This window comes from Paramormyrops kingsleyae, chromosome 4 (genome assembly GCF_048594095.1).
Source record: "Paramormyrops kingsleyae isolate MSU_618 chromosome 4, PKINGS_0.4, whole genome shotgun sequence".
Taxonomy (NCBI): domain Eukaryota; kingdom Metazoa; phylum Chordata; class Actinopteri; order Osteoglossiformes; family Mormyridae; genus Paramormyrops; species Paramormyrops kingsleyae.
In genome coordinates this window covers 44,425,819-44,450,937 of record NC_132800.1, presented here as the reverse complement: position 1 = coordinate 44,450,937, position 25,119 = coordinate 44,425,819, and the positions used below count along the sequence as shown (strand labels likewise).

At 48.3% G+C, this 25,119-nt stretch overlaps 2 protein-coding genes and 1 non-coding gene across 8 annotated transcripts in view; 2 read left to right on the top strand and 1 right to left on the bottom strand.

Annotated features, from left to right (window-relative positions):
- Positions 1 to 1,954: 1,954 nt before the first annotated feature.
- On the bottom strand, positions 1,955 to 7,788 carry LOC111853458 (growth hormone secretagogue receptor type 1). 2 transcript variants are annotated; one of them, XM_023830370.2, is made up of 3 exons: positions 7,167 to 7,788; positions 4,770 to 5,518; positions 1,955 to 3,500 (listed from the first exon to the last, which is right to left on the bottom strand). In XM_023830370.2, exons 1-3 carry the CDS (start codon positions 7,460 to 7,462, stop codon positions 3,196 to 3,198), a joined length of 1,350 nt encoding a protein of 449 aa, XP_023686138.2. In that variant the 5' UTR covers positions 7,463 to 7,788; the 3' UTR covers positions 1,955 to 3,195. The 2 variants fall into 2 exon arrangements, with proteins under 2 accessions (XP_023686138.2, XP_023686137.1); XM_023830369.2 differs by lacking the exon at positions 7,167 to 7,788 and adding an exon at positions 5,762 to 6,123.
- Positions 7,789 to 8,118: 330 nt separating this feature from the next.
- LOC111853476 (phospholipase D1-like) overlaps positions 8,119 to 25,119 on the top strand; it is a 38,270-nt gene continuing 21,269 nt past the window's right edge. Inside the window, exons 1-15 of one of the 5 annotated variants that reach the window (XM_072711442.1) lie at positions 8,119 to 8,917; positions 14,621 to 14,800; positions 15,660 to 15,826; positions 16,364 to 16,503; positions 17,108 to 17,219; positions 18,692 to 18,757; positions 18,892 to 18,950; positions 19,380 to 19,472; positions 19,552 to 19,704; positions 20,104 to 20,253; positions 22,113 to 22,196; positions 23,081 to 23,162; positions 23,568 to 23,678; positions 23,777 to 23,956; positions 24,464 to 24,680. In XM_072711442.1, the coding sequence (XP_072567543.1) occupies positions 14,653 to 14,800; positions 15,660 to 15,826; positions 16,364 to 16,503; positions 17,108 to 17,219; positions 18,692 to 18,757; positions 18,892 to 18,950; positions 19,380 to 19,472; positions 19,552 to 19,704; positions 20,104 to 20,253; positions 22,113 to 22,196; positions 23,081 to 23,162; positions 23,568 to 23,678; positions 23,777 to 23,956; positions 24,464 to 24,680 (1,762 nt within the window). In that variant the 5' untranslated portion in view covers positions 8,119 to 8,917; positions 14,621 to 14,652. The other 4 variants (XM_072711445.1, XM_072711441.1, XM_072711443.1 and 1 more) reach the window with 4 other exon arrangements.
- On the top strand, positions 17,978 to 18,070 carry LOC111853479 (U6atac minor spliceosomal RNA). The gene has a single exon (XR_002840464.1). It is a non-coding gene; the product is annotated as a U6atac minor spliceosomal RNA (small nuclear RNA).

The window sequence follows — 25,119 nt, the reverse complement described above, 5'->3', positions numbered from 1 at the left end:
GGTTGTTTGACCTTTGACAATGTTACCTCGGGTTTATGTGGCAACAGGAGCTGGCCTAAGCGGTACCATTGGACTAAATGGCATGAAACAGAGGTCATATCTACAGACCAAGGGAAATGTCACACAGTATGGGTGTATTTGTGCGACATGGTCTGTTTGTTTTATGTCACACAGTCCACTTTGTTTGTTTGTTTGTTTTATTTTTTGGTGCTACATACAGTAGTACCAGTGTGTTTGTGTAACATAACACCAGTCCGTTTCTATCACATGGTCCCAGTTAATTTATGTCACATGGTATTGGTTTGTTTGTGCCACGCAGTACCAGTTTGGGTCACACAGTACTGGTGTGGTTGTGGCACATGGTACCAGTGCCAGACCCCTTATGAAATTTATCTCTGGCTACCAGCCTGTCACACGGTTACTGGTTTGCTTGTGTTTCAGTGCAAGGGAAGGCGCTGCAGGATATCCTTTAGTGTTTCTGGGTGTGACCTGGTCTGATTTCTGCTTGTAGGTTCAAGTACAAATCAAAGTCTGGGTTCTGCGCAGCATCTCAAAACAACTGCTTAGGCTCTGCTTGAAGGCCAGGGTGGATCTTTGGGGATGAATGTCAGTAGGCAGGAGGATCAAGGGAATCAATCAAGGGAGCTGGAACACAGTACTTTCCAGAGAGTTCCAAAAAATCATGTACTGGTGTTCTGGAAGTGCCTTTGGTACTGATTTTCATTTTTGGGGAAAAAGAGGAGTTTGCATGTCAGGGGGGATGATTCACCAAATGTGCAACAAACCCACCAAAAACAGCTTGATTTATCTGCTCTTTCTTCAGTCTGATGGTTTAATTTGGTCTCTACTTTGACCCTTTGCTTTTTGGTATAATGGAGGGAGGCAGGCTGGCATTGTGTTTCAGGGCAGAACACTGACATACTGTCTCTTTCTGGAGCCCCAACAGTCTCCTCCACACCATTTTGACCTTAAGCCCAAATAACTGCTGTTAACATTGATGCAAAGTTTGATTTGGAGTGATGGACACCAGGAACGCCCTATCAGCAGCTAAGAAAAGTGGGGAGGATGTCTTGGGTGGGGCTAGGTCAAGCCTGAACTCTATGTTGAGGGCCCTTGTTCTCTCTGGGTTTGGCCAAAACCCATTTTTCAAACAGTTTTTGTTTGATTTGGACTATGTTATGGCAAACATGGACAATAGATGATGTCACAATGCCCTGGAACTAAATGGAGTTCAAGTCATTGTGAAGCAGTTCTTGGGGAGTGTACATTATTTTAGTTTTTCAGCTCCTGTGAGGCATTAATGTGTGGCTCCTCAGGTAGCCCTGGGGGAACCCAGGCACCTGGTGCCTCGGTCAAGTCAATAACCCAGCCTGTCTTGGGTTGCGCCCCCATCGATGTATGGGAGATGTACCTCGATTCAGGATATGTGATTTGTTACAATGTAGGTGAGGGTGTTGCTGTGTTTGGCTGAACGGCGGGTCGCCAATGATCAGACCAGCGCCCACCACTAGAGCTCCAAGGCTGCGCAGGAGTACAACGTAAATCAATCCAGGCTGGGAGAGAGATGGATGGAGTTTGCTGTGGAGAGCCTTTTGTGGGGAGGCTCGCTGCTGACATCATGGGGGGGGCCTGGAGTTGTCAGCCCGACAAGAGTCCAGACCCCTGGCTGTGACAGTGAGTCGATCTCGACTGAAAACCGAGTAATAGTGACTTTGGGTGTGTGCTTTCCAGCTGGGGGGTGAGGAAGTAGTTACTCAAACCTGCTTCCTGATCACGTTTCTGTTGCACCTCCACCTCCCTCCAACTTCTAGGAGGTTCCATGTTGCGGGTAACCTCGCTGTGTGAATAAATCTTCTACCCTAAAGGTCTTGGGTGGATCGTCTAGTGCTTTTGTGTCCACTTAGACTGAAGAGCAACCTCCAAAGTTGAGAATAAAAGCCCCAAGACGTAACACTTCACATACGTTTTTATGGAGGTGCCCGCTGTATTACAAAATATCAACACAAACACCGTGAAATTATGCACAGAATATAGACCACCGGACGACAATATATACAAACATACAGAGGCAGACATTTCAGGTCCGGAAAGTTAAAATCCAAACTAAAATTTTGTTTCAACCAACTAGCTGCGTCACAGCCTCAGAGTAATCAGCTGGTTGGTTCAAACGAAATCTTCGTCTGGATTTTTACTTTCTGGACGTCAACTATCCACCTCTACAAACATACATCAGTTTGGTTCATTTGTGCGCATGTCAGGTACATTGTTTTTATGATCATTTTTGTTTATTTTACAAAAAACATATACCAAATAAGCTGAACGCCATAAACCTTTACAAATGTCTCGAGATGTACGTGGTTTGAACCCAGTCTCCCAAAAACGCCGTGGGTAGTGTTAGCCTACTTATAAATTTAAACATAACTACGCCGAAGCCTTTACAACAGGCAACGCGTTTTAGGAGCAATTTTTGACTAAATGCAAGACAGGTAATACCCAGTTTAGAATAACAAATAAAGCGCAACTGGGGAAACAGAGCGGATTCGTTCAGCGTGAATTCAATTAATCCTGCGCGTCCAAGCACGCAGATTTTTGCATTAAAAGTCGCGCGCTGTTTTTGCACTGGTTTAAGTGCACTTTGCTGACTGCATACTGACAAAAGCGCGCCAGCACAAGTAACGCTGATCCCCTCCGGCACAGAAATACGGCAACGTATAAGCGGCGTATATCTCCTGGCAACAATGTCCACAGTGCTAACTTTGTCATCCAGTTCTCAAAATCGTTTTAAGGCATCCATGTTTGATGCATTGTAGATGCTTAAAAATTGGTAAATGGATACTCTGGTGATGTAAGTAAGGACACCTTATTATGGATAGGTAGTTACTGATGGTGTTGATAGATAAATATATCGAGCATAATCTTCTGATTTTAGTTACAAAAACACATTGCTTGACGACAGCAGTATGAGGATTAAAGAAAACTAGTTAGATAGCTTTATTTGGTTTAAGATTTTGCCTCCGTATAAGTATTTGGCTTCAGGCGATTTCAGGCACGTTAGAATCATCAGGCCGTTTCGGAGCTCGGTCCATAAGCTTCTTACAGTCGACCGAAAGCGGAGAGGACTGCCTGGTCTCTGAGCTTCTCCATACTTGTAAGCTGGGTACATGTCGGGGTCATTTCCACGGAGCTCGAGAAAGGCTAGGTGCTCAGACTGGACTCCGTCCAGCCAGCGGAGCTGTCCCCTTTCATTGTAGACACCAGCCTCCGCGGCGTCCGCCTCAGCCTGAAAAGTTTGCAGACGGCCGCCCGGTACTTCTTGGACATGATGTTGTAGAGGATGGGGTTGATGGCAGCGCTGAGGTAAAATAGCACGAAGGAGACCAGGTTGCAGTATTCGCTGATCTGCGACATGAGGGGCGAGCCCGCCTCGGAGGACTTGGAGAACAGATAGCGTCCCACGTGGAAGGGCAGCCAGCAGAGGACGAAGGCGAGCACGACGACCACTGCAAAGAGACGGCGAGCGGGTACGCTTAAAGGAATTAAGATGAATGACATTACATGCCCCGAATGGGTTCGTTATCCCACACCCATGCATCTCCGTTGTATACCGCATCATTAGCACAAAAAAACTTTGAAAGTCTTTAGAGTGAAAATGATATGGGTAAAATTATTCGTTTATTACAAGTATTTCAATTGAAATCGGATATAGACATGACCGGTTGTGTGGCTGGGTATCATCAGCGCGCTATGCTGTTTTTCTCGGGGTTACGCGAAGACGTCGCTTGCTTAATTCTTCGGGGGTTCCTCTATGCTGTGCATCTTCAGCGTATCATTATGCTTTTTGGTATGCTTATGTTTTAAGTCCTAAGGGCAAATAATGAATAAACATAGTGTATGCGTTTATAGCCTATTAAAATGTATCTTGGTTGAAACTGAATGATCTGTATTCTCCTGTCTGTATAGTTGTATAATAAGTCCAACTTAACACACTGTCACATCACATGCCTTTGTTTTTAGCGGAATAGACAGACACAGGTATTGCAACTTTGCGGCACTATAGGCTTTAGTAGACAAAAGAAGACTGCTGTGTGAGCAGAAACTTGTGCGTTTCACATCGGGACATTCGACTGATTGTATCTTGGTTTTCTGAGTATGCTACGAAATCTTAAACATTAAATAAAAAACTATCCGGGAATGCGAATTATTTCTATATTAGTGACAAGACAGTTGGGATATCCCTGTTGTTTTAGCTACGCTTATGCTAGGATATCATTTTCAGTAACTGAAAACTAAGTGGAAAACAATTTTTTTGCAGGGGAAATTAAATGAACAAGACTCCGGTAATTTAAACTTCCATGGACAAAGTTTGCGCAGTGTGCGCAATTCGGTCAAAATCATCCTTTGGTCATTGTAAATAGCAAATATAATTACAGACTGCCACTGACATACGACCTATGTGACTTACGAGGACTTGCACATACGACCAAATGTTTTTTATATGATACAGCAGTGTCTAAATGTATGTAGAGAAGAAAAATCGGACGTCGTACATGGTAGGCTATCTAGTGCGCCCTGCGCGCCGTACGATAGTTGCCGCGGGAAAATACTGTACTGTAGACAGTCTCAGTCTCAGTCTCAGACTGACCTAAAAGTCAGTGCGATATTCTATTCCGGCATACTTCCATTTCGATGTACGACCATTCTGTAGGACCGGAACCTAGTGCTAAGTCGGGGACAGTCAGAATAAAACACTCATCTGCCAAATTTCTTACCCAGCATTTTTACAGTTTGCTTATTATTCTTGTCTCGACTTGAGATATTGGGCCCCATGGACTCCCGCTTTCTCCTCCACAGGCGTCTCCCGACAAGACTATAGAGGATCGTCAAGCACAAGACGGGCAGGAAGAAAAAGACACTTGAGACCCACACCATGACGGTCAGCAGTCCCGAGCGAATGGCGTACTCCGTCGCCTTGCACTCGTTAGTCTCCCAGGGGTCGGTTCCGTTCTCATGCTCGACCCCGACCAGCACGAATATGGGACCCGCGCTGAAAAAGGCTACCACCCACAGGGCAAAGATGACGGCCCTCACCCGGTCCTTAGTCACCACCACCTTGGCCCTGAGGGGGAAGCAGATGGCGAAGTAGCGTTCCACGCTCAGCGCCGTAATGTTCAGTATGGTGGAGTAGGTGCAGCTCTCGCTTACGAACTGGAAGAGCTTGCAGAGCTGCTCGCCAAAATTCCACGGCCGGTACCGCCAGATCCGGTACAGGTCCAGGGGCATACACAGGAAGATCAGCAAGTCTGAGAAAGCCATGCTGGACAGGTACAGGTTGGTGGTCGTCCGCATGTCCTTATACTTACCGACCACTAAAATAGTCATCACGTTCCCCACGACTCCTATTAGGAAGAGCAGCGCGCATGTGATGGTTATTCCGGTCAAGATGGGAACAGGGAACAGGTTCACTGGGTATTCGCTCTGCCAGTCCGTCCCATTTTGCCATAGGTCTCTGTCCTTTAGGCTGCAATTACACGAGCAGTTTGGATGATCAGTCCAGTTATTCATCCTGGGGGTGTTATATGTCAGACGCGGATGTCAGCAACTCACTGAAGTTTACAGCGACAGCATCCCCAACTCATCATCTCCCAGTCCGAGCCACAGGTACCAACCGACACAGACATCACGGAGCGGACGTATAGAAGATCTATAAGTCATTAATAACCATCCCCAGAATGATATTAACCTTGCAAAAGCATGATCTCACCTGCGATCAGAATCAAATGCTACGTATCCACACATTTACTCGAATTCCGGTCTTCGGCATGTACAATGGAAATGCCACATTGATAATCAATCGTCTGAGTTTACAGTCTCAGGTTGTACACATTTTGTCTTTTGTAGCTTATATTTTTTTAATATCAGGATCACAGTGCGACTTGCTATGAGCACCATAAAGCCAGAAAAAAAGGCGTTAAAGCCGATGTCAGAAGAGCCGCAAATACGATCGATGACAGGGGAACTGGCAGGTGTCGTGGGAAGTCTTTGCTCTTCCACAGTAAAGTGTCTTCTGCGCGGGGCTGAAGGTGCGGAGAAAAAGCCTTGCTCACACATGCGCACTTCCCTAGGGGTGTGGTGTGGGGGGCGCTATCTACGAAAATGCGTCCAGGGCCGCTGGAAGTCACCATATACCCGCATATTCACTTAACTGGGGAGAAAACTGCGCAGACTTGGGAAAACACGCAAACTCGAGAATGGGAATCGAACCCACAAGCGGGCAGTCGTGAGTCTACACCACTATCGTCTGAGTGACCATAAATACTGCAGCTGTGAGCTTACTGTATGGGTAAACCCAAAAGAGCAAGCCAGAGATATTAGTTTGAGGATAAAGGGAGATTATTATGAGGAAATTAAAGATATACAAATAAAACCTAAGAGAGTCAGTATATCTAGTGAAACAAAACGCCGTGGGCTGGCTACTCTGGCGTAGAAAAGGAGTCCCGTTACTCGTTACGGAGCTATTACTCGGTTCGTTTACTTTTTATTACAAGATACTATCAAAAATTAGACCGGAAAACGAGTTAGAAGCAGATGGGAAATGAAATCAAAGAAAACGTCTTTCTGGACAAATAAGTTTTGGAAAATAAAGAGAAGGCTGTTTTTACGACCAGATGGTGCACCTGTTGATGTGAATGAATGGTTTGTTCGACTTTAAACATTACCGCCACACGATGGCGCCGTATGCATTTACAAGAGACGTTTATGCAGTCCCCGGTTAAAAACGTCCGACTTACGGACAACTTGTACTGCCATAATGCCTATTATAGGCTTATTAAAAATTCGGGTTAAATACAATTGTCCATAATAACGAACACACGCACTACTATGTAATGCTCATGAAAACATTGCACTGCTTCAACGGTTCGTCGACATTCCTCGACTTGAGGTAGGGCTACTGTACAGTATCAGATGTAGTTACTTCTATTGTTACTGTATTACTATGATGTGTATTATTATGTACTTTTTAAATTATTTTTCCGACTTGCCTACACATTCGACTTTAAGACAGACTTAGGGAACGGGTCTCGTTCGCAACCTGGAAACTGCCTGCACATCGCCTGCTTTAATTTAAGGTGATGTTAGAATGTGGCCTTGTCGAGAAATTTACCTACCTCGGCAACGACATTCTTGTCTCTGGTGACAGCAAACGGATTGGGAGAGCATGGGGGGTCACTGGAAAAGGGTGTGTGGCGCTCTCGATATCTTTGCAAGAGGACGAAGGTCCAAGTTTTTTAGTCCTGGTGCTCCCTGTCTTGCTGTATGGCTGTGAGACTTGGACGCTGTCCAGTGAGCTGAGACGAAAACTGGACTCCTTCGGTACTGTGTATCTTCGAAGAATCCTTGGGTACCGCTGGTTTGACTTATTGAGTCCCGAATGAGGCACATTACCTGCATTGTGAGGGAGCATCAGTTACAGCTCTACGGCCATGTGGCGCGTTTCCCTGAGGGTGATCCGGCTCCCAGGCGCCTGGGCCGGGCTGCGGGGACGTCCATGTAACACCTGGATGCGGCAGATGGATGGCCATTTCCGGAGGGTGGGACTGGACCGGCTGGGGGATAGCCGTCCACGATCCCGAAGAGTTTTGCCCTGTGTTGGGTGTATCAACGCGCTGCATCAGCGCATGCTCCCCAACCTGACCTGACCTGATGTTCTTTGCAGTCCACGCTGTTTTTCGGGAACGATTGTGTGATTGATGAATGCGGGTTAACCGGTGGCTGGTAACTGGCCAAGCGAGTGCATGATGTAGCGAGATAAGACAACTGTGAGACTTTCAAAATGAAATCTGGTTTCACATCAGCATACTTGCGAGTCCAGTAAAACCAGTTTATTACGGAGTCTGGACAGGATATGTAACGCATTACTGATTTCCGCAGGTTTTTGTGCCTCTTGGAGCTTCGAATTTTCGAACTTTTATCTTCCAATTTATTTGTGCTGTGACTATAAGCGCCAAAATGCCGAAGCATGCTTTGCTGACGTTCTATTTCAAAATACAAATATACACGGTAAGATATGACTTGGCCAGAAACTTAAAGGAAAATGAAAATGCTGCACACTGACGTGTTATTGGAGGTGGTTGGGGAGGAAGCTGTGTCTCCAGCCACAGTTTGACTTATCTCTCTGTGTATCTAGCGAGTTATATTACAAGTAGTTTTTTGGGCTTGTGTGTGTCGCAGGGTGTCGATGCTACACTGTTGAAAGGGGGGAGGATCGGTAGCTTCCCTGGAATGCAGAGTCACGGCAAGAAACAAGGGTTCTCATGTCAAACTAATTTAATTCATGGTAAACGTATTAGGCCTGTGGTTGGCCGCTTGGCAATTTTATCTCTGGAAATCCGTGAATTAGTCCAGATTAAACTGGGCAGTCAGGCGTGCATACGCAACAAAATCCCTAGACTTTTCTTATTGACCCTTCGATAATACCTATGAAAACAGGGTTTATTCACGCTGAAAACAAATCGAGCTGTAGGTTCAGCAAGCGCGTATATGACGTTTGGAGTGACTTTCGTCTGTTTGACAGACGGCGTGCGGGGAGATGAAAGCAGACGGGGCTGCTCTTTCTCTCCAGCGCGACCAGCACGTGTATTCCTGTGAGTAAAGCAAAATGCAAGAAAGTAAGGAGGAAACTAGCAGACTAGGCCCTGCTACGGTTGCCAAATACCCGTAGCTTCTCCGTGTGCCCGGTGCGTCCGTAGCGCATTAATATAAAGACACACAGCAACTGCGTGCTGGGCGGTCCGTTTGCAGAAGGAGCGGACGGATGCCCTGCCCAGCCCGAGGCACAGCGCGCACGCACGCCATGCACTAATTACTTTAGCCTTCGACCTGCTGGAGCTCCGGCAGCACCTGCTTTCCGCTTCATAAGGTATGTTTTCTACTTCTTGGCATACTGCGAACCGGGAGCGGCAGGGCAGATGAAACGTAGGGACTAAATAAAGCTAGCGGTCCGTCGCCGGGTTAAACTGCCGGAAAGCGAAGCGCTCATACTGCCACAGTAATCAAAACCGGCTAATGCAACCCGTAGTTGGAATATGCATATCTTGTTGTTTTGGTATGTCTCCTTACCATAAAGTTCATGTGAAACAGCCATTTAATGGCCATTTAGCAAAAAAATAAATAAATAGGTGGAGACTTCACCACTCTACCCCCAATACTCAGCCCAAATTAACCCCTTTGTATATCCTCCTGAGACCCGACCTATTCATTTATGTCCATTGTAGTGGACATTGTATTTTTGCATTTATTTTTTCACTGATGTTGGGAAGCGTATTTATTCTTGTTGTGCACTAAAGAGGACATGCTGTGAAATTAAAATAAGAATAAATTTGAAAAAATCTAAATTGTAAGACGTCTTATTTCCTCCAAAGACAAATAACCTACAATTGGAGGACACTTTTTTCCTCGGGTCTTAGGGGGTTAAATAACAATGGCTTATGCATTTTATAAGTCAGCTGAGGTCCATTTACCATATATAAACAGAAGCACTCTTAGCTTCCCACAGACGATTTTCTGTGCTGGGGAAAAGGCAGGAAGTGATCAGGATCTTCCTACACTGGGAGATGTATCCGGGCTGGCTCTGTCCCAGTGGTCCCTGTACCATGAGGCAGGGTCTCTGGATCTACCTGCCTTACAGTGCAGCTGAAGTCAATGGACACATCCTGTCAAATGTTTACTTGCTTTTTAAAAGAGTCTCTTAAAGAAAACCGATAACTGCCACATATGGTGAGTGAGCGAGTAAAGTGAGTTTTATCCGGTAGCCAGTGAAAAGCAGGAACCTCCGGGGCTTGTCAGCCAGTCAGGGTGTGACCCTGTCAGCCAGTCAGGGTGTGTCCCTGTCCTCTCAGCATGTCCGGCACATGATGTCACAGTGGGTGGACAGGCACCTGCTCTAAGGATCTGACACCTACAGGCAGGGGCCGAGGAACTGTGAGGGGGACAGAGTGAGCTGCTATGTTGGGGGGGGTGATATGCTTTAAATGAGGGCTGCTTGACAGCTCATGCCCCTGATTATGCTGCGTTATGCCGTCTCTGTCTTAAGGCTTAAGGATGGGGGGTGAATCATTCCAACGGAGAGTAAACAGTGTGAACCGCGCTGGATTGACTTTGTGGGTGGGTGTCCACAGCGTGGTTGGCCAAGGCCACAGCACTGCTGAATAAACAGGGCAGAAGGTCTGGCGGGGTGCGGTAACTGTCTTATATGGCCTTGGATTACATGGGTTTGCAGTTATAATTACAGTGTAGCAGTAGGCAAGGAAGTAATGGAGTGTAATGAGGGCTGTAATGTGCTGGGTATTACAGCAGGGGGCATAGTGGTCAAAGCACTACAGTGTGGTGTGTAATGAGGGCTGTAATGTGCTAGGTATTACAGCAGGGGGCATAGTGGTCAAAGCACTACAGTGTGGTGTGTAATGTGGGCTGTAATGTGCTGGATATAACAGTAGGGGGCATAGTGGTCAGAGCACTACAGTCTGGAGTGTAATGAGGACTGTAATGTGCTGGATATAACAGCAGGGGGCATAGTGGATAGAATTCTGGTCTGAGGAGGGCTGTGGTGAGTCCTCTTTTCCTGTCCCCCTCCAATTTCCCTGCCTGTAATGGTTATCATGTGACAGGTGACAGGTGCGTGGTAGTAATGCCCTGTGGTCCAGCTGGCTGCCTCCCTGCAGCCCAGCTCACGTATCGACCTTTCGGATACCAACAGTTTGCTTTGGTGGGAGTGATGTTTACACTTCTCGAGCTGCCAACATAGTGATTCTATCTCAAAGGAGCCTTAGGTAGTTTCTGCCTATACAGCTGCACGCTTTGGATCGTTTCGGCAGGGGTCCAACTGCAGGTCCCCCCAGGCTGGGCTGTGTGTAGCATCATCAGCCTGGCCACTCGGTCCTGCTGTGTGTCACTCTCCTCATTGAACAGCCTTGGTGTGGAAACTTCACTTCCTGTTACATCGCTTGCTTGTATTTAGTCGCCATGTCTGAAATGTGTCTGCTGACCACTGTCACTTTGAACATACACATTCTGCGATACTGAATGCCATTGAACCGTGTTCACTATGCAGCTGCTCTACACACCTCGCTTAATTTGCCTATGACATCGCATGTGCGTCCTAAGCTGCCTAGTCTGGTTGAATTAGGGCTCGTCTGCTTTCCAGGGTGAGTGCCATTCGCTCATTTGGTCACCAGGGGGCAGAGTTGGTTCGTTTCACAGTGTTTTTTTTTCTTTCTTGGATGCATTCAGGAATCTGCCAAGAAAGCCACAGAAGTTCAGCAAAGGCTTTTCAGCTGAAATCCTGGACTGTTCTTATGATATAAATGGTGGTGGTGGTGGTGGGGGGGGTTTTCCCCATTACAGAGAAAACTGCACCTTAACCTTAATGTGTCATCATTTATTTGTATTTTTATTCTAAATGATTGCATTTCATTTTTTTTTTGTGCTAAATTTTAGTTGTCTAGTGCTATACTGTTTTCCCATTGTTCTTCCAGTTCCCTTTTATCCATGTTGCATGGCAACACAATGTGTGTTGGGGTGTTTAAGCAGTCGAATTTGGAGCAAGTGAGAGAGATAGGAATCAGGTTAGAGGGGCTCTGTACTCAGTAGCAGAGCTTACAGCACATTGAGGGGTGTTTTGCAAACCTCCTCTGCTCAACATCCTCTCCGTGTTGCCAAACTGTGGTGGCACTTTTTGGTGGTGGTGCTCCAGACATGGGAGCTGATTGCACATATAAATGGGGGTGGGCCTTTGCTCCCAGCTGCCCCAGGTGGAGTGACTGATGGTTTGTTAGGCCCCGCCCCCAGTGGGGCTCAGCCTACCAGTGTTTTGGGTAGGCGGTGCTCCTCCCACTTGGCCAGACAGCGGTGCAGCAGTGGAGGGAGAGAGTCGTGTAGGCAAGCACCGTGTGGACGTGTACAGGACAACAGAACCAGGATGGGGGCTCCCTGGGGGCAGGTCAGTGACATGGCACACGTTCCTGTGTGTCTGTAACTGTGTGTGCATGCATGTGTGTATGTGTTTGTGTGTTTGTGGGTCTGCCCATGTGTTTGTATATGTGTGTTATTTGTGTGAGTATATGTGTGTGATGCTGTATGTGCCTGTGAGTGTGTGTATTTTGTGTGCATCTGTGTGTCCGTGTATGTCTGTGTGTATGTATCTCAGGGTGTATATGTGTGTCTGTGTGTAAAAGCAGGAGTGTATCTGTAATGTATGTAACTGTGTGTTTGGCAAAACGAGAAACTATCTGCAGTGTCTGAAATGTATATGTTACATGCTGACACTGTCTGTTATTGTTATATCCTAATGCCTTGTCTGTGTGTCTTATATCCTAACGCCGTGTGTGTCTGTGTGTCTTTTATCCTAACGCCGTGTGTGTCTCTGTGTCTTTTATCCTAACACCGTGTGTCTGTGTGTCTTATATCCTAATGCTGTGTGTCTTATATCCTAACGCCGTGTCTGTCTGTGTGTTTTATATCCTAACACTGTGTGTCATATCTTAACGCCGTGTGTGTCTCATGCCCTAACGCCGTGTGTGTCTCATGTCCTAACGCCGTGTGTGTCTCATGTCCTAACGCCGTGTGTGTCTCATGTCCTAACGCCGTGGGTGTCTCATGTCCTAACGCCGTGTGTGTCTCATGTCCTAACGCCGTGTGTGTCTCATGTCCTAACGCCGTGTGTGTCTCATGTCCTAACGCCGTGTGTGTCTCATGTCCTAACGCCGTGTGTGTCTCTGTGTCTCATGTCCTAATGCCGTGTGTGTCTCATGTCCTAACGCCGTGTGTGTCTCTGTGTCTCATGTCCTAACGCCGTGTGTGTCTCTGTGTCTCATGTCCTAACGCCTTGTGTGTCTGTGTCACTGTCTGAGCTGGTTTTCTCATTTTCTGGCTGATAGCTTCTCCTTTCCCAGCACTCAGTCCAGGGCCATAACCAGGGCACTAACCGGAGCCGTAACTTGGGCCGTAACCGGAGCAGTGATCGGTGCCATAACCTGGGCTGTAACTGGGGCAGTAATGAGTCTTCAGCTCAGCAACACAGTTTTCTTACCCCTGTTTGGGGCTGCTTGGGGGTCGCGGGTCACAAGTCCTTGTCGTGGGGGGGGGGTGGTGATGTGGTATGGCCCATTGCCCCCCACTGAGGGTCCTGATCTCCGGGTGTTTAGCTGCATTCCGTTTTGGTAGGGAGGTAGGTGTCATGAAGATGGAATAAGCAGTGTTACCAATGCAGTGCTCACAACTCAGTGTTACCTATGCAGTGTTACTGCGTGTGTGTGTCATGGCTGGGGGCGTAGGCAGCAGAGCAGCGGGTGTGTTTCTTTATCTCTGTGTGCTTGTATGTGGGGACGGGGGCATCAATTACCCTGAGTGCTCCAGGAGAACAGCCCCCCCCCCCACCATGTGGATTAACGCAACACCATCCAGTTGGCCCCCGGGGGGCTTAGTGTTATTTAAAGTGCAGTTTCTAACATGATGCTCCCACACACTGGTTTATTCAGTGATGCTTCCTCTCTGCAGATGCGTAATGCTGCCCCCCTGTGGTCTGTGTGGTGCAGCCTGTGTGACTCTGAGTACTTTGTATAACTTCTTGTAACAGCACCCCCTGTTTGTCTGTGTTCTGTCAGTTTCTGGGGCTTATGCCAGGGCTGGGGGTCTGACCCCACCGGATGCTGACCTAGGCCCTTTAGGGCGTGACGTCGAGCTGGATCTCCCAGCCAGCATGGTCTGCCATGTGGGGGGTATGCCCTGGCTCAGAGCCAGTTCCCACAGCGATCATGCAGTCATTTTGTGGCTCTCTCTCTCTGTTGATTCGCCTAAGTTGTGGTCACACCAACCGCAGGTTAGTTGTGGTTCTCTGGCTACTCGTCTTCATCCATGTGTCTGGAGGGTGGATGCTCATGTGTGTTTGCGTGTCTCAGCAAGATGCCTTACCGGCCGGCCAGGCGCCATGGCGATGGCGTGGGAGTTGCTTGTGCATACACTCAGAGTCATGAGGGGAGGGGGGAGACACCTATGGGGAACCTATTGTCCCCTGAATAGAAACAGTAGGGCAGTAGATGACGACCCCGCACTCCCCCCCCGGATTGGAATCTGGAGCCACCTTTGCCACAAACAGAACAACTGGATAGCCCCCCAGACTCTGTTCCTTGCCTCCCCCATACCCTCGGTTTCTGCTTTTGCAGTGGGGGTGCAATTTACATCCCTGCACAGTGGCCACATGCTGACCTCGAACCCACCAACTGGCTTAAGCAGATTTCCAGCCTTTTTCATCTGGACAAAGCCTCCCCCCCACCAGCTTCCTCCTAAGCCACAGCACATGTGCCTTCCAGAGCCTGACCTACATCCCTCCCCCATTCATCGACTCGCTGTGGTCTGCTCGTGGTTCTAGCTCCTGTGTGTGCCGTGATGGTCAGCGGGGCCCCAGAGGAGCTCTGATTGCAGGATTTGTTTTGTCTTTTTTACCATTCACATATGATGGGAGGGGGGCGCCATTGAGAGCCATTCCTGGGGTTGTCCCTGCTGCCTTCTCCGTACCCTCTGATGCCTGGGGGGTGTGGTCCGTGCTCTGATCCCACTCCTTCCCCAGGTGAATCCTGCCCCAGGGGCCGTGTGCTAGCCATGCTGCGCCCAGCCGAGTCCACGACCAGCACACTGCGCCTGGTAGCTACTGACATGACTGAGATCATGGAGAACCTGGACACACGAGAACTGGCCTTTGGCGATGGTGAGGAGGCGGAGATTGACAACACCGACTGCGGTCACACCGGTGAGCACATGTGCGGCCTCCTTTATTGGGCCATAAGCAGGTCCCGATGATCCCCTGAATACGTCATATTACGGTGTAGCCCCTTAATGGGGATTGTATATCCCACATGGAAATATCAGCAATGAGGGCTGTAATTTAATGGATATAACTGCAGGGGGCCCATTGATCAGAATGCTGAACTTCCACTGTAAATATCGGCAGTGAGATCTGTAATGTAGTGGGTATGACAGCAGATGGCGTAGTGGTTAGAGTACCTCAGTGGGATACACCAGTTAAGCAGAAGTCTGATCATAGCCTTTGGTGGATGTATACAGCCCCTATGTTCGAAATTGCTACAAATTTGATAAACACACCTAGCAAACACACTTCTTGTATCACAAGGCTGATGGTGGCAGTTTACAGCTTTCAATACAGCTGTGCCTGACATTCTTCTCACAAATACAGAGAAAACAAGTTGGTAGCTAAGTATAACCCAAACTCGACATGTGGAACAACGAGATCTTTCTGGTAATGTCAGACCATGATATTGATTGGTTGTCCACGGTGTTGCACAGAATGACATTTACAATATTTTTATTTAGTTGCTACTAACTACAATACATTGGTGCAGCAGACTAAGAACATGGTGCCAGTTTAAAACTGGCTAGTTTGATTTAAGGTCCACTTTGCACACAACCTTACTATCAAACTTATGTTTAGCTGGTGCAACCCACTGCTGGCCCTCTGAATGGGAGTATCGGTACTAAGGGGTGCAGTGTAATGGGTATCACAACAGAGGGTAGTGTACTAAGCATACTGGGCTCCCATATGGAAATGACAGCACCCCCCCTCCCTAAACCGGCCCTTCTGCCCCGAACAGACCCATGGCTCCCCTTCTCAGCCATCTACAACACCACGGGTTTCAAGGAGACGGGGGCCGTCGTGTTCCTCAACAAGTTGCCAATCACTGCTAAGATCCTCGAGGTGGAGCGCTTCACCACGGCCCAAGAGCGCCTCAAGGCCAGCCACCAGAGGAGCGTCTCCAAGGTGGGTCGGCAGTTGCAGGCGTGGCCTGGGTCAGCAGGGGCGTTCCCGGGGTAGGTTGGGTCCAGTGGGGACCAGCAGGGGCGTACCCGGGGTCAGTCGGGTCCAGTGGGGACCAGCAGCGGCGTACCCGGGGTCAGTCGGGGGCGTGGCCAGGGTCCGGTGGGGACCAGCAGGGGCGTACCTGGGGTCAGTCGGGGGCATGGCCAGGGGCCGGTGGGGACCAGCAGGGGCGTACCTGGGGTCAGTCGGGGGCATGGCCAGGGGCCGGTGGGGACCAGCAGGGGCGTACCTGGGGTCAGTCGGGGGCGTGGCCAGGGTCCGGTGGGGACCAGCAGGGGCGTACCTGGGGTCAGTCGGGGGCGTGGCCAGGGTCCGGTGGGGACCAGCAGGGGCGTATCTGGGGTCAGTCGGGGGCGTGGCCAGGGTCCGGTGGGGACCAGCAGGGGCGTACCCGGGGTCAGTCGGATCCGGTGGGGACCATGGCCTGCAGTTAGCAGGGGCGTTGATGGGGTCTGTCCCTCCTCCCCCCCCCCGCAGGTGCCAGCCGTCTTCCGGATTGAGCTCAGGCACGGCTCCTTCACCTGGCTGGTGAAGCGTAAGGAGAAGCACTTCCTGGAGCTCCACCGTGAGCTGCTGCGCTACAAGACCTTCCTGAGGATCCCCCTGCCGTCCCGCAGGTGAGCCGGGAAAGTGCTGCCCAGGGGGTGGTGCCTGGGGAGGCGAAGGGGTCCTCTACCTTTCCGTGTCGGGCTTGGAGACTTAAACTGAGGGAGACTGGAAAATCCATTGACCCCACTGCTACCGCTCAGGATCGAGAAGGGTGTTCGTCATGGCCGGGCAGGACAAGGCATTCGGGAGTGGCAGGGGGCTGTCTGGGGGTGCAGTCACATCTCTACCGTGCAAGATGGCATTCTGCAGGAGACCCCCCGCCCCCACCTGCTGCACGCCTGAAACCTGAGGCTGTCCCAGATGGCACACCTGATCCTCCACCCCTGCGGTCTGCTCACACCGCCCCTGCCCTCCTTGCACCCTGTGACTCTGCGCTACCCGAGACGTGACCCCCCCAACACACTGTGTCTCAGGTTCTCGGAGGAGCTTCTGTCGTTCCCTAACATCTTTAAGGATCCAGAATTTGCTTCCTTGTGGTTCTAGACACTGACAGTCTGGAGTGTAATGTTAATGTTGGTGTTAGCAGGCTCAGACAACATCACTTCCTGCTGACGTCGCTCCCTATCTCTCCTCTTCCTGTCCACCCAACACCCCCCCCCCCACCCCAATCAGCCACACAGTTCGGCGCCAGACTGTGAAGAGGAGCGAGGTACGGCAAATGCCAACTCTGCCACGGGGCGGGGGCGAGGACCTGGTGCGGGAGGAGCAGGTGTCCAGCAGGAAGGTGAAGGTCCACCCCCCTTTCCGTCAGCACCTCCTGGGGGACAAAATGCTGCCGTCTGGTTTTCAGTTTTCATCGCCACGGCCTGCAGACTCAGCCTTCCCACCCACCTGCTATCCATCAGGGCCGTGTACCCTGTAGGCGTCATGGATGTCCATCAGTTTTTGGCCCGTATGGAGGCAGCACACCCACAGAGACTTAAGGGGGCATTGATTTTTTTTTATTGTATTGATAATTTATATCACATGTTGCAAATGCAGCACTTAAACTTATTTTCATGCCATTTCTTAAATGCGTGCCTAGATTAAATGTCACACTCTCTCTCGCTATTCATTAGTATCATGCACTGCAAGCATTGATTGGTTCATTTTCAGTTGAGAAACGTGTGCTTCTGTGCCACCCAACCCACTGTTTTTAGTAGCCGCTGTCTGGACTAAGCAGACAAATAAAGTCAGTCATCTTCTAAAAGTAAGACTATTTGGCTATTGGGCTCCCCCTCGAAGGAGAGATGTAGTAAGTATCTGAAACGTGTCAGTGTGTAACATAGGCCTAATAACAGTCATGTTATTGTGTATGAAGGTTACACTGGTTAGCTCACATTGGCACAGTGCGCCATTATACTGAGTGCTGCATGTTAGCTTACAAAAATTAGTTAACTATCAAGCTATTGAAAAAAATGTTTTGCAAATATGTCCTTATATAGCATATAATACATATTATTTTAATTATCATACATAGTGGTGCCTAAATGCAGTTTAAAGTAGATGTATGAAAGGAGAGAAAGTTGACAAGGATGGTAGCGGTCCTAGTGGACTTCAGCACCTACTTCATGGCATTTCTAAGCTAGTTTTTTTGTTGGTAGTAAGTGGCTCAGTGGCCTAAGCCTTTGTGCCTGTGTTGGGAAGGTTGCTGGTTTGAGCCCAACCTCAGCATGTCTGCAGGCCCTTAACCCCCAGCTCCTTGGGTGCTGCAACAGGTGGCTGCCCATCACAGCCAGCTTGCTCTCACCTGCAGAGAGGCATAAAGAGAACTTCCCCATGGGGGGGGTCAATAAAGTATCTATTATTAAACACCCTTTTTAAATGCATAACCTTGCATTCATAGTGGCAGTGATTTTACATTGGTGATGACAGATAACTGTATATACTGCATGTTCTTAATTATTAACTAAAGCACTGGATTTCTAAATTACTATATTCCTTGTGTGCCCCTCAAAAAAAGGGATGCATGACACCACTGACTCGATTCAGGGCCTATTGCACTCCAGAACAAAAAAGCAGCCAATGAGATGCCACCAATCAAAGGCCAATCACTAGCACCCCAGAATCCAAAGCAGCCAACGAGATGGCACTAGTTCAGGGCCAGTTACAAGCGCTCTGAGACTCAGCAGCCAATGAGATGGTTCCCATCCACTTGGCTTGGCAGCTGTGTGTTCAGTACTTGTTAATGTTCTCACTGTGTTCTTCCTCCCTCAGAAACAACTGGAAGACTACTTGAATAAGTTGCTCAAAATGCCTGTGTACCGCAATTACCACGCTACAGTATGTCTGACGTTTATCCTTCCCACCTTCCTGAACAGCCATTTAAGTGACAGTATTTTGGAGTGTAGTGTCTTGATATGTGTTTTTTCATGGCCAGTAAAGATGCACCATTGGTTCTTCTCCCTGAACCTTAGATGGAGTTCATTGACGTGAGCCAGATGTCCTTCGTCGGCGATTTGGGTCCAAAAGGCTTGTAAGTCAGTGGCTTCTTGCTGTGTTTGTGACAAACCTTCCGGAAGCATCCGAGAACATTAGCTCAGGGCTATACTTGTACTGCTGGCTGTTTCCCGACCTGTGTAGCTGTATCTTCCTTCGATCAGCTACGATGCCCTACGTTGACACTTTGAGTTGGAGAATGAGACCTTCAGTGTCCCCTCTTAGTCGTAAGGTGAAGCCAGAAAATGTAAGCAGATCCCTACTCTGAGGGATTATAGCTCACAGGATTACAGGATCACAGACCTTTGTCAGTCCTAAGAGGGGCTCCTCTGTTCTACCTTAGAGCGAGGTTTTTCACATGGATGAATCAGCTTGTAAAAAAAATAATGCAATTCTGCTTTAAGATACAGCATTGAACAACTTTCTGACACACCTGTCCATTACTCCCCCCCCCCCCCCCCCTTAGGGAGGGCATGGTCCAGAAGAGGTCAGGAGGCCATCGTATCCCCGGCTTAAATTGCTGTGGCCGCACCAAAGCGTGCTACCGCTGGTCCAAGCGGTCAGTATGCACTCTGCCTGTCGCCGAGCCACGCCTGCCCCATAAACCGCTCACCCTGTGTTGCTATCGCCCCCTGCAGGTGGCTGGTGGTCAAAGATTCATTCCTGTTCTACATGAAACCTGACTCTGGGGCCATCTCCTTCGTCCTCCTGGTGGATAAGAAGTTTAGCATCAAGATGGACTCCAAAGACACAGAGACCAAGCATGGAGTTCGCATTGACAGCTTGTCCAGGTGCTACATCCCCCTTGACGTGCCTAATGAATGTTCAATCAACGTTCCACATGCGTTCTTACGACATTCTGCATTTTTTTGTCATTCCAGATACGTTTTATCATCTGTTTTTGTTCTTCATGTTTTATCGACATTCCACATGCATTTGTGTCAGTGTGGTACAAATGTTTTATCGACATTCTACATTAATGTTATCAAGATTCTACGTGCATTCACCAACAATTTACATATATTTTATCAGTGTTCCCCATGTTTGACCAACATTCCCCGTGCCTTTGCTGACACCTGTGTGTGTTCTGTTAACAGTCCAAACATTCACTTGGCAAACGTTCATTCCACAGTTTCTTATAAAAAAATTTTACTGTATTGCTTTGAAACATGCAGTGTTACCTCCTGCAGGACACTGGTGCTGAAGTTTTCTAGCTACCGGCATGCGCGTTGGTGGGGGCAGACCATCGAGGACTTTGTGCAGAGGCACGGTCAGGCGTTCCTGCAGGACCACCGCTTCGGGTCCTTCGCCAGGGAGGAGGAGAACACCCTGGCCAAATGGTAACCATAGCGATGCCACGGCGCCTGCTGCACCTTTTCTTCTGCCCATCGTCATCTCACCCTGCCCATCCATTTTAGCCTCAGAGTGTGTGTGTGTGTGTGGGAGGGGGGGGGGATTAGGTTTATATTACAATGTAACAAAAACCTGTTATTTTGATGTGGGAACCATTTTTCAGGATCTGTGAATGCAATCAAAATACTAAAAATGCCAAAATGTCTTGTATTTTGTTTGGTTACTTATGGTTAGATTTAGGGCTGAGTAGGGGTTAAGGTCATAATGTAGGGATTAGAGTTGTAGAGTCCCCACAAAGATATAATTACAAACCTGTGTGTGTGTGTTGTCCTGCTCCTGAGTGTTGCATCTGTGTAAAGTCCTTTTGGAGGTTGGGGTTCTGATGATCCACCCGCACGCCTGTTTACAAAATGGATGAAGTCCCCTCATTCAGGGTTCCCGCGGGGTCTTAAAAAGTCTACAATTCAGAAAGTTAAATTTATGGCCTTAAAATGTCTAAATTAAAAAATTATTGCAATGTAAATGTTTTGATGTAGTGCGTTGGTAACTTTTTTCTCTGATGACTGGAGTGAATTTTTTCAGTTAAAAGGCAACTACTAGCCAGTTGGCTCACGTTATTTTATCATAAAATAAACACATTTCTACTTTTACAGAGCATATAGTTTTTAGTTGTTCGTGTGGTCTTGAGGAGAACGTTTCTCGGTCTCCTTATGGTAGGGCAAGGCAAGTTTTTATCATACACAGGGGTTATTTAATGTGCTTTATAAAAACAAGATTTTAAAAAGCTAAACCAAGACAAAAAAAGCAAAATAGAGATGAAAAAAACTTATTTGAATAAAAATTGCTTAGAAAATCTAAAAAATCTGATTAAAAGTGCAGTATGCCCTGCCCCGCTCGTCCGCTCCTCCCGTGTGCCACACCCCCTCGTTAACCCCGTGTGGATTCCCCGTCTTTATCAGCTGTTTCCAGTTGTTTTCATTATCGCTGATGGGTCTGGAACGTAACTTCCGCGATAGGCGGGGATCACTATATATTTTAAGGCTTAAACTATAAAAAAGTTTATGTATATGGTCTTTCTATATTGCGGATTTTCACCTATCGCTGATGGGTCTGGATCCCCCGCCTATCGCTGAAGTTACGCATCAGCGATAGGTGAAAATCCGCGATATAGAAAGACCATATATACATAAACTTTTTATAGTTTAAGTTTTAAAATACCGCTCCCACATGCTTTAAACACATGTGAACTTATTAAAACACACTTTGTAAACACATATGATATGTGGATGTTGGGCTAAGGATATGAGTGACATAAAATATGAGAATTGCTGGTATCATTCAAATGTTTCTAGTAATGCATCGTCTTGGTCTTAAATTTTACTCATAATGGTCTTAAAAGGTCTTAAAAAGGTCTTAAATTTAACTTACTGAAACCTGCAAGAACCTGCTCATTGTTGTCCTTGTCATTAAGTTTATTTTCTTAAAACTGGAATTTTGACTGGTTTGTTTTCACGCTGATTATTGCTGCCGAGCTCATTCTATTGCCTCTACATTTCTGCTGCTTCACCTATTTATATGCCGACTCCCTTCTTGCTTTCAAACCTGCTGTTAACTACTAGACCCCCTTCGGTGCCACAAAGCACAGTCCACCTACTTGCAGATAAAATTCTGACAGCTGTGCACTGGAGTTCTTCAGCTGGAGTGCAACATGAAATGTTGAAATAGAACCCAGACAGAGCAGACGGTTGGAAACATCTAACAGGGCAGAATATCGGTGGCTGTAAGAGGAAGTGAGAGTTTAAACTGACATTTTTAACTCAAGATATGTGTTCCTTCTGCTTTCTAGGTACATCAACGGGAAATCCTATATGGAGGATGTAGCCAACGCACTTGAAGCAGCCAAAGAGGAAATCTTCATAACTGATTGGTGGTGCGTTGGCAAAGCCGGACCAATTACAGGACTGGCTCGAACCCGTACCCCCCTGCTTCATTTGGCCCCTGCTGGGAGCAGCTCTCAAGTTACCATAGCAACCTTGAGATGGGCTGGTCTCGTGCTGGAGTGAAAGATGTGGTGGGTGGTGGATTGTGGAGGAGGTGGATGCAGTCTCTGCTGGATTCCTTGTGTGCTTCAAACTATTCTGGAATGTTACAGGATTGCAGCAGATGCTTTCTGAAGTTCTGAGGCATCATGGGCACCGTGTCAGCCACTCTGACCCATCCCCTCAGTTTCCCGTCCCTTCACTGTCCCCCCCCCCAAGGTTTCCACAGCTGCCTGCACACCCCGTCCCCTGTCGTAGGCGTGTCACCAGAGCCTGTAACTGGAGTAACAGGACCCAGCGTCACGACGACCTTCAGGCTCCTCCATTATTAAATTGGGAAACCCAAGGCCTGCACGGCCTGGGCAGCTCAGCCAGGGGGAGGCAGTCGGTGAGCTGGGAGCCAAGTGTGGCACTCAGTTAGCTGAGCGGTCAGTGAGCTGGGAGGTCAGCGGTGCAGTCTGTAGGCTGGGAGGTCAGCGGTGTGAGCTGGGAGGTCAATGGTGTGTTCAGTCAGCTGGGAGGTCAGCGGTGTGGTCTGTGAGCTGGAAGGTCAGCGGTGCGGCCTGTGAGATGGGAGGTCAGCAGTGCAGTCTGTGAGGCTGGGATATGATGCTGTTTGTTCATTAAGGCAAACCCCACGGCTTCCTGTAGTGCTGCTCCCTCACCTTGGACTGTTTCACTTGCCGGGTTCCTAAGACAGCCGGGGTGGGGGGAGGGGCAGTGTATGGCAGTGTGACTCTTCCCATGATCCCCTGCATTCACTGTCGGTCCCCAGGCTGAGCCCAGAGATCTTCCTGAAGCGACCGGTGATGGAGGGCAACCGCTGGCGGCTGGATTGCCTCCTCAAACGCAAGGCGGTGAGTGGAAGCATTTATGCAACCCCTCCCCCACCCACCCCCGTCGGTCCGAGCACTCTTATTGGCTGGGAAAGAAGGGGAAGGGTCTCCTTGACGGCTGTTGCAATCCTGATTGGTCAGTGACTCTGATCATGTGTCACTCCCTCTGGACTCCCTCTGGAGTATATAGTATGTTCTGCATATTTCCCCATGTAATCATCAAGTACTTTGACTTAAAGATGGATTTGGAACACTTGTTTGTGATACATTGTGGAACACCATACAAGACTAGCAGACACCAGAGTGTGCAATGAATAGGAAGTGATTTGGGGCATCGTTTGGGTCCAGAGGACTATTTTTAGATGCAATACTTTCACTTCCTGGTAATGCACATGACACTGGCACTGGTTACTTTCTGTTGCTTAGCAACAAGGCGTGCGGGTCTTCGTGATGCTCTACAAGGAGGTGGAGCTTGCACTGGGCATCAACAGCGAGTACAGCAAGCGGACACTGCGGCACCTGCACGCCAACATTAAGGTGGGCGTTTACCCCATTACTTTCCAGACTAAACCGGTTTGTCACTGTTGCCTGGTGACAGTCTCCTAGCGACATGGCTGATGCCATGCCACCCACAGGTTATGCGGCACCCCGACCATGTCCAGTCTGCTGTCTTGCTGTGGGCACACCATGAGAAGACTGTCGTCATCGACCAATCGGTGGCCTTTGTGGGCGGGATTGACCTGGCCTATGGGCGGTGGGATGACCAGGAGCATCGACTGACGGATGTGGGGAGTGTCACGCGCTCATTGGCCTTGGTCAGTGACTAGAGGAAGGGGATGCATCCAAAACTCTTGTCAGATATTATGTTTAGCTGCTGAAGTTTTCTAAGGCCCTAATTTCTTTTCCCTTTTTAAAATTACTTTGTTTGATTTATCTGATGCTTTTATCCAAAGCAGCTTAGAGTAGAGGGTGTCACAATTTCTGAGTGCTCCCTGGGATTGGAACTCGCAGTCTTTGTATTGTTAGTGCTACACCTATTGAGCCACAGGAGCACCGGCCATAAATCCATGAACAATCATGGTGTTTAGCTGCTGTTAAACTGGGAAGTTTTAGTGAGCAGATCCATCTTAGGATATTCAAGGGTATAATGGCAGGAGCCCTCATAGGACTTTACCCATAAGTCTTTGAGGTTAATTCCCTATGTGGCCTGTTACGCTTAATTTGCATAAGTAGATAAATATGCAACTAAGGGTGTAGATATATGCTGCTTTCTGTCAGAGCAAATTCTAACATGGATGTAATTTGTGTTTCATCCCATGAAGAGCGGGTTTGACACCCCCTTGTCCACTGCAGCCGTGTCGTCATGCGACAGCACTACAGCAGCCCAGAGAAATGGCAAGAGCGCCGCCCCAGTGGACACGGTGGACCAGCCACGGCTGAGGGGTGCAGCCCGGAGCCGTTTCAACCTCTACAGACACCTGCATAGACACGGGCTACAGTCGGCCGACAGCGTTAGCAGCCTGGAAAGTTCTGAGGATAGTGAGTACCCCTCTTTCTGTATCTCTCACCCTCTCACTCCCACACACACACTCACACACGTGTACAAATATTCATGTACAGGTGAACCAAGCTGAATGAATGTGTGGGAAGAAAAGGCTCATGCACTGAATTTCAAACAGGCGACTTTGGCAGCCATAAGGGTTCTTTTCAGTGTGCCTGGAATAGAGCTGTCACGATTACCCGATTAAACTCCATTACTCAGTTATTTATTATTATTATTGTTAGTATTATTATTGTTAATAATAATAATCATAATAATTGATACTTTATTGATCCCCGTGGGAAAATTCTCTTTACTTATACCCCAAATTACCCTTAAAGCTTAACAGCATCGATTAAAATAATTCTTCTCGATTACTCGGCAATATGGCACAATGAGAATGAGGGCCCAAATAAAGAACAAAAACCATCAGTTGTG

Excerpts from the sequence above, each read along its gene's own strand:
- LOC111853458 (XM_023830370.2), bottom strand. The coding sequence starts at position 7,462 with ATGCTCCCTCACAATGCAGGTAATGTGCCTCATTCGGGACTCAATAAG. Across the intron at positions 5,519-7,166 it reads ACAAGAATGTCGTTGCCGAG|CCTAAAGGACAGAGACCTAT; the intron begins GTAGGTAAATTT and ends GTGTAATTGCAG. Across the intron at positions 3,501-4,769 it reads GCAAACTGTAAAAATGCTGG|TGGTCGTCGTGCTCGCCTTC; the intron begins GTAAGAAATTTG and ends GTCTCTTTGCAG.